This window comes from Anoplophora glabripennis, unplaced genomic scaffold (genome assembly GCF_000390285.2).
Source record: "Anoplophora glabripennis isolate ALB-LARVAE unplaced genomic scaffold, Agla_2.0 scaffold327, whole genome shotgun sequence".
NCBI classification, from domain to species: Eukaryota; Metazoa; Arthropoda; class Insecta; order Coleoptera; family Cerambycidae; genus Anoplophora; species Anoplophora glabripennis.
Window position 1 is genome coordinate 482,199 of NW_019416408.1, and position 12,548 is coordinate 494,746.

Here is a 12,548-nt window from a genome sequence, read left to right on the forward strand (position 1 = left end):
AGAACGGCATTGTCAATGTCTTATTATAAACACATACGCATGTAATTACGTCTTTCTATATTTCTGTATTCCTTCAAGTTAGGGAATTTCTAATGTACATACATATTTGTTTCTTTAGGTATTTATATTTGTATTGATATTTATCTTGTAACTAGATTCACAAACTGTTGGACAATAAACATAGTATTATTATTAGATATACCTAGAATCTTAATTATAAAACTAAGGATATGAAGTAGTATAAATAAACCAGGATTCACCTTATTTTATTTTCTTTAACTCAAAATTGTTTCATTTTGAAGGCGTTCACTAAGTGTGAAGAACGTGCTATTGAGATTTGTCTGCAAATGAATATGAGTAGGGAATATAAAATATGTAGAACCGATGGCTATATGAATAGTAATAGCCAATCAACAATAATAGCTTTACCAAGACATATTTCCACTTTTTAACTAATGATATTTTTATTATTAGGAGATCAATCCATTTGAGCCACTAATCAACATATTAGAGAGAAAAAGGTGATAACGTTGCTCAGGGGGATCTCTCTAATATAGGTCATAGAAGGCCAACGCTCTACCATCACGGATTCTCTTGGTGACAAAATGGCAGTACATTCACATAACACATATAGTACTGTCTCGTCTTCCTGTTCACAACCCCTACAAAGAGGTACTTCACACTTCCTCATGTTGTGAAGTTGTTTTCTTAGCCAGCAGTGTTCAGTTTAGATACCAGTCACCAGGCGAAGATTTGACATAGACATGGTCTGGTATTTTTTGGCTGTAGCCTTGCTGGGGTATTCTAGGAACTTACCAATATCTATTATCTAGTAAATAGCTAAGAACTTTCATCAAAACAGTCACCACTGGTTTCGAAGTTATTAGTTCTTGTCAGTATACCCTATGCAAAATAACAAATAATCTTAGCTATTTGGATGTCTATCCACAGATATGGTTTGTGTACTGGGGTAGTTGTTTCCTACAGTATCATTAGCAGTTAAACAATTTTTTCCATCTAGCCATGCGTTCATAGCTGTAAGTTACTTTGTACAAATAGGTAGTGTGCTAGTAGACATTGCATTGGCTAGTAGCATTGGCATTCATAGATATGCCATATCAACGGTGAAAAAAATCGGAAAAATGACTACCGACATGTTGAATTGAGCACAAATCGAGCAAATTACGGAATTTCTATGATTCTTCGTGATTTGAAGAAACATCTTCACACAATGGGCTTACAGTGACAAACCCATATGTGGAATGTGACAAGGACGAAACAGCCTTCTATATAAACTTTGAATGTTAAGTCCTAACGCAATTGAGATACTAACTAGGTACCATGAGGATTTAAAAATGAAAATTTAGAAGAAACCATTTCATTTACAATATAACAATAGACAGCAATCAGTAAGTATATAGATTACAGTATGAGAGCATATGTATAAAATTCTCAAAGTTCAAAGCAAAATTTTAATTTCAAAAATGACAAATTTAGTCAGTATTCTTCATAGCTATGCCACGAGTTTGAATTGAGACTTATTCTTTGTATGTTGCATTTAAATATCTTCACTCTCTGTAAACTTTAACTTTCTCAAAAACGAGGATTTCGAATGTACAAGAATTATTCTTAAATATGGAAATTCTTCTTCCATATTTCCCTCGTTCATTTTTGCCACATTGTTATCCTGCACACTAAACATTTACACAATAATTTAAGTATCAGATGCACCTATAACATTTTTTTTATTAAAACTGAGAAAATATCGTACACAAAATAACAGTATTAAATAGGTACCTTATCCACAATTACATACTCATAAAAACATATTCTAAATAATATAATTTACTGTCTTGGTAACTTTTTTGTAGGAATGCTTAGTATGGACTTGCATTGAAAGAGAAAATACGTAAACATAGGTGTACTACATTATAGAACAAATTTTCTTGTAAATGTAACTTACATACCAGTTTTACTTAACAATTAATTGTACAGTCATGTCGGAAAACATAGTACGTGGTTCTCACAGTAACTAATCATTTAAATTAAATTATTTTAAATAATATAACTTAAGCCTTCTTCTTCAGTCCAAAGCTGTTCATCATCTTTATGTGGTCTAGGTGTTTTTCAATTGTGGGATACCAATCCTTCCCTGTGTAGTTAATTTTTGGCAAATTACCATCATAGTCGGCTGGTAAATGCGAAGGGCTCATGTACTTGTGAAGGGACGACATCTTGCTGCCGTGGAAGAAGATCTAAAATTGTGAAGTAGTAGTTAATAATAATAAACATATAAAGAATGCAAATCAATGAGTGTAAAAGTAATATTTACAGATCAATGAGGTAATACTTCGTTGAATATGAGGGAGTTCCTTCATGTAATCCTTTCCAGATTTATGGCTGTTCAAAAGGGGGAGAGAAAAATTGTTTTTTTTTTTAAATAGGTGCATATGTAAGTTATAAAATTGAAGTATCTATTGTATTCAATTCCGGGATTTCAAGTAACCACAAGCAATTTCTTGCGTAGCTTTGAGCTTTTTTAAACCGAGCTTGTGAGATGGGATTGCAGCAAATCGATGTTTCTATTTTTGTCTTACAAATCAATTTATCAGTCTCAACGGATTCGCTCTTTAGAAGATGGATGAGTATGGATACGCGTGGCTGTACATTTCACAATGTAAATAGGAACTTGAAGTATGATAATTGAGATTAGAGATACTTAAATCAAACCAAAATAATTTTTGGTACGAGATCTATCAACGGCTAACTTCTAACCCAAGAGAACTCAAGCAAACTACGTTAGATGTTAGATGTGGTTTGAGTTACCACGTCGCCACATTGCATTTTAATTTTTGGAATAACTAGAATGATTTCAAAGATATCAAAATGAAGAAGAAAAGAAGATGTGTTTCATGATCAAGAAGGAAAGAAATATGTGTTTCTTCCAAAATTGAAAAAGACGAGTTCTATGCAAAGAATATTGAATTTATAATGTGTATAATACTCACTCTATTCTTTAGCTTCGCCCTGATCAAGGGCTTGAATATAGTCCAGACCATGTTGAAAATGAAAGGCTGCTTGACCATATGAACCTCTTTTAATCTTAGAGGCATGGCATCTTGTATAAAACTAAGCAATTTCAGACTAAAAGAAGGAGATAAGGCTTTGACTTGTGTCAAACCCAAACCATTGTAGTCCATGATAACAACTGCTCCTCTAATCTGAGTGGTTGGTTCTAAAACAGCTGCTTCATGAATGAGGTAGAATAGACGGAATAGTTGGTCAGCTGTCACTTTGGATGGGTCCCATGTTTCTAGAGAAACATAAATTGGTTTAAAAAGGGTTTTAGATGGATTTGCAAGGTTCCGAAGTATTTTCGCCACGTCATCGGTTTAGACTTTTTGATGTTTCGCTCAGAAAAAGAGACGTATCGCTCAGAAAAAAGTGGGTAACTGAAAATTAAGTTCTCTAGCGTACCACTTAATCTTCTGTTTCAGAACTTCTTCTGAAGATTAAAGCGATATGTCCTCAAAACATCAAAGACAAGAACTAATGACGTGGCAACTAGACTGAGAAATTTGATAAAGATGTGTCAAAAATTACTTAGACAAATAATTTTAAATCAATTTTACCTCCAACATTTACAACAAGCACTCTTCTTCCTTTATGATCTCTACCTTTCAGTACATTGACTACATTGTGTTCTATAAAGGCAACCTTTTCATCCTCTGGAAGTAAATTTTCTAAAATGTTTTTGTACTTTTCTTTAAATGCTGCTATCCGCTTCATCTGAAAGTGACATAAATATTAGAATTTTAGTTTGTATGCTATTGAGCAAATAGCTTCAGTTTTTCTATACACTTTCGTAATTTGACCTTTTGGATATTCCAAAATATTTACGCGATAATTCACGTTCTATAATTATCATAACTGAGTTTGACAAATTTAATAAAGGAAATACGTATGTATTTATGTATGTAAGACTTCAATTTTAATTTTGTTTTAAATGACCTAATGTCGATATTTCAAAAAAGCATTCATTGACACATATTTGCATTGTTATTTTTAGGACAATTATTCATCTAAGCCATGTAAAAAAAATCAACCATTATATCATACAATGGTTATAGTTATCGTCAGTATAATAACAATAGGAATTGTGAAAATTTTGTTTACGCAACAATTAAATTGAAGATCAGCGTTAATGTTTTAGATTACCGTATATGAACCAATATATTTACTATTTTCGCATTGTGGCATAATTGATTATCTATTTAATTTAATTTATTCAGTTTATCACCTAGGCGACTAATGGTTAATAATTCATAGATACGTAATGGATCTTTTTAACTTTATTTTTTGTTATCATATACGTATAAGCACAAAAAATATCAAATTTTTCGGTGTTTTCAGCTGATCTAAATTATAAATTTGTTTATCCCTTCAAAATGTAGGACAACTCTAACGGTAGGATATTAATATTATGTCATTTTAATCATAAACCACTGAAAACTTTCGGAAGTAATATTGGTCCCTTAAGGTGCGTTCCAAATTAAACAGAACTTTTTAAAAATAAGAACAAAACATTTTTTTGGCAAACCGATTTATTTTATTCAAAATAGTTCCCTCACTCAGTCGGCATTTTTCCGAAAAGGCAAATACGGGAGTGGCTGACATGAGTTTAGACATTTGAGACGCTTAATAAAAAATCAATTACATTTTGCTTACAATAATTATCTTGTTGACTGCCAAGCGAATATTAAAAGTGACCCTAAAAGGTTTTGGTCCTTTGTACAGAATAAGAAAGGGCATACGCGTATACCAAAAAATGTTTTTCTCGATGATCAAGAATTTGATGATCCCGTGCAAATTGTTGACACTTTATCTAAATTCTTTGCTAGCGTTTTTTCCAACGAAAATGTTCAAAATCCACATCTATCATTAAATTATTATCAATCCTGCATTAACATACAACAGCTTACTGAATCTGATGTCCTTCTAGCAATCTATAAACTATAAAATAAAATGACGTGTGGTGAGGATCAGATTCCTAGTTTTCTAGTAAAGGATTGCTCGAGAATTCTATGCACTCCGCTTCTTACGTTATTAAATATTGCTTTATCAACTGGCGAATTTCCTGATATGTGGACACTTACAAGAGTGTGTGTGATGTAAGAAATTATCGTCCTATTGTTTCCGCAACCGTTACTTTGCGGACACATGTTTATTAAGACTTTTCTGCTTATTTTGGTTCATACTATTACCTCCTGAAATATTTTACACTCTTTTTTAACACACTGTATAGTATGTACATTAATTATGAACATTTAAATAAATTGTATAACTACTGACAGAAGACTTTGATTGTCCTTAAGACGGCCTGTAAATTTTATATTCACAAATTTCTTATTGGTAATGAAATCGTAACTTCTCAAGGATTATTAATTTTTTTTTATAAAATTTGTTAATACTAAACAATCAAATTAATGTGTTTTAACACTTTGATATTCACATACTAAACTATTAAAAAACTAACTAATCTACTAATTTTCAACTTACCAGCTCATATGCACTTTGAGCATAATATTTGCACGGTCTTAGGAATATTTTCAAGACCTCGTCATCGTCATCCTTGAAGTAAATAGTGTCGTCGTTTTTCAGGAGTTCTCTGAGTTCCGCCAAAGCTTTCTCGACGATCTCCGGAGTTTCTCTGAGTTCCGTCTCAGCTATCTTCTGAGTTTCGGCATCAGGTGGCGATAAGTCCAAGTCGAAGTCAGTCATCTATGAAAATAATAAATAAGTCAAAGGTATAGGTATTTATCTCAAGGGCAACAGAAAATGTCAAATCTCTATCAACAGATTTTTTTGACATTGTTAACGCTTTCGAAACTGTGATAAAATTTTTCAATTTCCGAAGCGTATGTCAATGCTGATATAAAACAAAGCGTTTTATTTTTTTTCTATATTACAAAATGACGCTTATTCAAATTAGAGAGCATTATGATCATTTGGATCGTGTTTTTTTTTTACAAGTTGAGAGTAATCATTAATTTTTTTTCATCTACTGCCTTGAATTCGAACATAAGCTAGACTCGTTTCCCAATTATTGCCGAAATTGTACTTGCCTCGAATAATAACCTATTTAATTCAAATATTGATAAGCATTGTTTTATAATTTTCCACTTTTAAAGCACGTAAACAGCCACTTATTTGTTTAATTATTATTTATAAATATAAAACTTATCAAAGATAGAGACATAAGTACTTTGAATTATTTGTTAATAAGAGTTTTTTTTTGAAAGTCCAACAAATAAATACTTATTGTATTAAAAACTGGAAGCATGATAATGGTCAAGTATCATTTTATACTAAACCGAAAAATTCACATAATTGTAGCACAAATCGATCAAGTTATAAGTTCTGCTAAACTTTTGTAGAATCTGAAAAAAATCTATAAAATTTATGCACTAGTAAAAATAGTCGGAATTTAATTGTTTCATTCTCAATGTTTTATACAAAATTATACGAAAGTTACAAGTTTGTAACTTCTGTTACAACTATGTGGCATACAGTAAGCTGATATTTCTTTAACAAAAGTTAGGATCATTGTTCAGTTTATCAGCAGAGGACAGATGAATTTTTATCTGTCCTCTAATTCTAATTTATAAGAATATTTCTCAGGAGATCACTGCGTTAATATTTTATTTCATTATATATTTATGGAGACTGATTTTGTCAGAAAAAAAATATACAAAATATTATATTCACAATATTTCCAGAATAAATGAAAGTCTGAAAAAGAAGCGATAGCCAATCCAATGTAATTTTTCTTAATCTTGGGCTAATCACGTCATTATTTATACTTACTGACAAAACTCGAATTTACTTATTGAATTTGGAAATATTAAGTTAAAATTATTAGTTTGGAAAATATTCTTGTCGGTTTAAGTGTTTTTTTTCTTGGTTTCATTTTTCCAAAAGGTTTCCACTTTTGTATATTTGAATTAAATGAATAGGAAGTAAAGATTTTGATGATTTTATCAGGAAAATATAAACTATAAAAAAATTCTTCTGATAAACTCACAATGTCTGTATTATACATATAAGACAAAAATGTCAGTAGATTAGAGATTTTTCTCAACAATAGTGAAGTTATTGATCCGAAATTAGTCAAAACAAAACACTGGATTGGTGATAATGTAATGGGTGAAATAGTCTATAAAATTTGTTCATATATGGCAGAAATAGTGGTTATACACGGTGATGAGACATTGGATATATTTCAGAGACTACTTCGATTTCAATTTTGAAAATTTTGGGCAATAGTGTTTTTGGGCATGCCCTTCTCAACTAAAACAATGGCGTCCACCTAACGCTTCCGATTATACCGGAAGTTGACGTCATCTTCGTTGTTTTAAATGAAAAACTCTACATATTACTGCAATTTTAGATTCTACGTCAATTTTTAGGAGAACTTTCATAAATGTTTCCTATTCTTAAAGTTAACCGTTTCTGATATATTTAATTTAAAAAAAAAATTAAGAAAGCACTGCCTAATTAAAAAAGATGTGCATTTTACAATCATAAAGTTAGAGCGATCAATTTTATAGGGGACATAACTAAAACTATAAGTTTCCCTGCCATGATTTCAAAATGACTTAATTTCATACAGGGTGGTAGAAATTTAATGCCTAATTTAGTCAACGTTAAACCATCTTAACTTATTTTTTTAAATGGAACACCCTGTATGAAATTAAGATATTTTGAAATTATATCAGGGAAGCATAGAGTTTTAGTTATGTCCCCTATAAATTTTATCACTCTAACTTTATTATTGTAAAATACACATCTTTCTGAATTAGGCAGTACTTTTTTAATTTTTATTGAATTTTAAGAATAGGAAACATTTATGAAAGTTCACCATTTAAAATAACGAATAACGTCAACTTCCGTTGGTGGACGCCATTATTTTAGTTCAGAAGGACATGCCCGAAAACACTATTGCCCAAATTTTCAAAATTAAAATTGAAGTCGTCTTTGAAATATGTCTAATATCTCGTCACCGTGAGACACCCTGTAGAGTATAATAATAAAAAAAATTTAAAACAATGTATATAACAACGTAGTTATTGCTCCTCACAAATCAATTTAGTCATTATAGTAATTTTCTACTTATATACAGTACATATTTTCTTTCATTTTTAGTGACTACCTTTCAATGTGCACCGTAGGTACTTTTGTAAAAACATAATTTCGAAAAATCAAGCAAGACAATTCAAAGCAAAAGCAGAACAAATCAAACAAAACAAAGTTTCTGCCACAGGTCATTTCGTTATCAAAACATACTTATCCGTATTTTTGATACTTATTGTTCAAAATGTACAGTGAAACAATAATTCACTTTTTTAATAAACTAAACAGCATAATTCACAAATGCAGGAACAGATAACTTAATAAATAAACAGAATTTGATAAATAGCAAAAATAACATATTTTGCAAAATCGTTTAATAATTTACAGTTTTAAACACTAGAACAAATCTCAAAAATCTTAAAATTACTGTTTGCTTTCGCAGTAAAAAACGTGCTACTTGACGGTTCATAAAGTAAATATATACACGTTTGGAGATATCAATTATTTCACTTACCTTAAATTTCCACTAAGAACCGTAGGAGTAGTTCACCTCTTTGAACGCAAATACAGTATGTTTCGGTATCGGAGAAGTCTCCGGTTTTAGTAGAATTTATCTTATCCCTATTATTTGTTTCGATACAAAGTTCATAATTTAAACATTATTTTAAAGTATCGAGATATCACGAATGGCTGGTCTGTATGTGACGAGACATAGTCGTAGATACAGAGCACACAGAGGGTACAGAGGTCATGTTGTATTATTTGACATAAAAAAATTGAATGATTCAAAGTGTGTGTTTATGAAAACAGCAGGCAGCTGATTTCCCAATTAAATAAATTACTCAAACTCAGCTAATATATATTTTTTAGTTGTATAAGGGTTAGAAAATTACTAACAGTTTTCTTAAGACCGAATTTCAGATATAAGACTTTGAACTGATTGATGATATTGCATATCTTTTGACTTTCCAGTTTTCAGTTACAAAACTGTGATTATACCACATTTTTTATGTTTTACACTGTCGATAGCCGCACGGTTTAAGGCGTCAATACTTAAATCGATGTGTTGATCTGCTCGGGTTTCGAATCCCGCGGCTGGTAGACCGTAGATTAGCTATGCTTGTACGGAGGATTGGCACCCTCTGTGCAGGTATGGTAGGGTGGAAGAATGTTGGCTTGGGTCAATGTGAGAGATTGACACCGATTGGCATTTGACCACCCCCCTAATTAATGAGGTTTTCCAGGTTTCCCTCATTCCTGCACTGAATTGTGGTAAGGGCCTACCAACATAAGTCGTTCCTGGGCGCAAATGCGGCCTGCGTAATAATAATGTGTCGCCTCCTCTCCCGCGCAAGTCTCCGACTTCTGGGCTAATTCTCGTAGCTAGAATGAATTATTATTATTATTATTATTATTATTATTATTATTATTATTATTATTATTATTATGTAATAAATTAAAACAGTTTTTTTTTAATTTTTTCATATATGGAACGGACAAAACAAAGTACCTATTTCATCATAAGTTGGAAATACTATTCGGTATTAACTTTTTTAATTCAAAATGAACAATACTGCAAATTATTAATTATTTTTTCTTGTTATAATGTCTCAGTAATAAAATTTTGAATGGAATTTTCATGAAATACCATTTCCTATCTCGTGTTTCATTTAGGTACCACATTTTTGAAGTATTTGCTGTAGTAATGTGTAATAATAAAAAAGGAAAATATAGAAGTTTTGATTTCTTTTTAAACACGTTTTTAAAAAGAATTAAATAAATACTAAGGTATTGCAAGTTTTCGAAATTAATTTTTTATAATAAGAAATTTGTATTTACTACGGCACTGTGGTGCAAAGTTAATTAGCACAATACTCCAAATCTTGCATGTATTTTCCATTAATTTAGTTTTTAATGGCACATATGAGTTAAATATGTTTCAGTGAATTGGTTAAATTTAATCTAATTTTCACCAAAAATATAAAAATATTCCATTGCTGCACAGAAAAAGTGGAATTTGAGACAGTGATATTCTCTAAAAATTAATTCCAAAGTTGAGCTAACAAACGATAATATACATGTACGTCCCATTTAGTGGTTTTGATAAATAAAAATAAGAGGTCAAAGATCCCCAATGATTATTTATCAGATACTTTTCATTAACACTGTGGAAATACATTTGAAAATAATATTTCAAAATATATAAAGCCTGGTTAATATTATACAATAATATAAACAAAAAAAAACTTATATGACATGTGTCCTAAACTCAGCCATTTCCGAGAAAAAAATTATCAAAATGATGTACATGTTGATGTACAAAAGTTCGATTAATTAAGGAATATTGACATAACTGCGTGCATGGAATAACATAAAATACAATGTTTATCACTTTTTTGAACTTCTTTCTGCTTAATTCTAAAAAATAGTTGTAATAAATTTAAAATTCGATAAAATTCATATCTAGCAATGTGACAACGGCGCGGCGGATAACACGAGGTACTACTAAGCAGTCTAACAATACGCAATTCAGTTGGTATCTGCAATTGGACCGTGTCTGAGTGTTTTTTGCATACCACTATTTCCTTTTCTTGAGGTGTTTTCCAGCGAGTGCGCGAAAATTGGATTCGAAGGTGTCATGCCTTCATCGAGAATGGTGGTGGACATTTTCGGCATATTTTGTAGTTTGTTTGCGTTTAAAAATTACTGAATTTTGCTTTTTGGTAAGTACCTAAATTACTTTTTTAATACGTATGATTATTTGGATGTCGTGAATCTTTGAGTACTTTAATTACATATTTTTCAAATTCATAATTTGATTAAAAGTTAAGTTCCTGTTTTAAGAGATTCAAAATTACTAAAATTGGAGCTAAAATTTAAGCACAATACCGTACTCCGTACTCCGTACTACAAAACCGATATATTTTATTTATTTAAAAACTGGAAAACAATTGTCCTGAAATTTACTAAATGTTTCACAATAATAGTTGTTTACATTTTTTCCGCAGGACAAATCTGCCGCGTGCACACGTGGTATGCATCAGCTGTGTGGCGTTAGGTTAAGCGCTGTTGTTGTTTCAAAATAATAGTTGTTTACATTTTTTCCGCAGGACAAGTCTGCCGCGTGCACACGTGGTATGCATCAGCTGTGTAGCGTTAGGTTAAGCGCTGTTGTCACGTTGTGATGAAACTCCCCAATATTAATACCACATACTTCTATCCTATACTGATCATTTTGCAATTGACCTGAAGCCGAAAAGTGGGGCGACCTACCAGCGTATTCATACGCATGCGTTTACTTTACGGGTTTTGATTGGTTGAAATGAACCAAAAACGGTGAGCACCGAGCGGTAAAAAAGCTAAACCAAGCTAACCTAAAAATATTCTCATTTTGTTTTTTGTTGTGCTAGTGTTTTGGTGAAACTGTTATGGTTTTAGTGTATATTTTAATAAATAAATAAATAAATAAATAAATAAATAAATGTATCTTTTGAGTTTTATTTCATAATCTGTTTAAACCTGCACTAATTCTTCTATTAATTTATCTTGTGTTGATATTTAGTAAAAATGTTTCAAAATTATACTCGACAAGAGCCTTTCTTAATCGTGGAAATTATTATCGGATTGGTTTCTTACAGATATTTTATAGCATGTTTTTTTATATTATCAAATAAACTGCAGAAACCATTATAATAAATAATTATATAATGAACTTTTTTTATAAAAAAAAGATTGTCAGTTGTGCCCGGGTTGAGCGAATAGTGGCGATTTTTTGAAATACTAAGTCTTGTTTAATAAATACACCAATGTCATTTAAAAAAATGTCCAAAATTACGAACATGCCTATGTACCTACATAGTTTTAAAAGCATATAAATTTGTATTCTGTTTTATTTTAGTTGAGCCTGCAAAATAATAAATAGGTTATGCAGATACTTACGTTATTTATTGAAATTAATAAATGGTAAAATAATGTGTTAGATAAAGAGCCTATCGATAGAGGACTCATAGAAGAATATGGTAGAAAAGTAAACATTTAGAAATTGAAGTGAACTCAGTGAAAATAGATTTAATATCTTATATGTATATAATCGGTTATAGTACAGAGCATGCCGTGACAATCTTTTCAATTTGAATGCAACCGCGCCTAATTATGGAACATGCGCAAAACACACGGAGTACGTCTCGCCCCCACTTTTTGGAAACAAGGTCATCCATTGAAACTATGGGTAATAATCAGTATAGGATAGAAATATGTGATTAATACCTACTCGCTGTATTTTGAAAGCTGTTAATCTTACGCCCTTGTAATATATAACTTTTTTTGTTCGTTTTTGATTACCTACTCCATATCATGCTGAAATAATGGCAGACAAACTTCTTACACTCTGTATTGTTTCCAATAAGATTAAGTAA

The 12,548-nt window shown here is 30.9% G+C and overlaps 1 protein-coding gene across 1 annotated transcript; it reads right to left on the minus strand.

The window, feature by feature from the left end:
* Positions 1–1,726: 1,726 nt before the first annotated feature.
* On the minus strand, positions 1,727–8,754 carry LOC108909491 (clavesin-1). Its single transcript, XM_018713846.2, has 5 exons — positions 8,648–8,754; positions 5,560–5,781; positions 3,633–3,789; positions 3,009–3,313; positions 1,727–2,255 (listed from the first exon to the last, which is right to left on the minus strand). The coding sequence occupies exons 2-5, from the start codon at positions 5,779–5,781 to the stop codon at positions 2,070–2,072; spliced, it is 870 nt and encodes a 289-aa protein (XP_018569362.1). The 5' UTR covers positions 8,648–8,754; the 3' UTR covers positions 1,727–2,069.
* Positions 8,755–12,548: the final 3,794 nt, after the last annotated feature.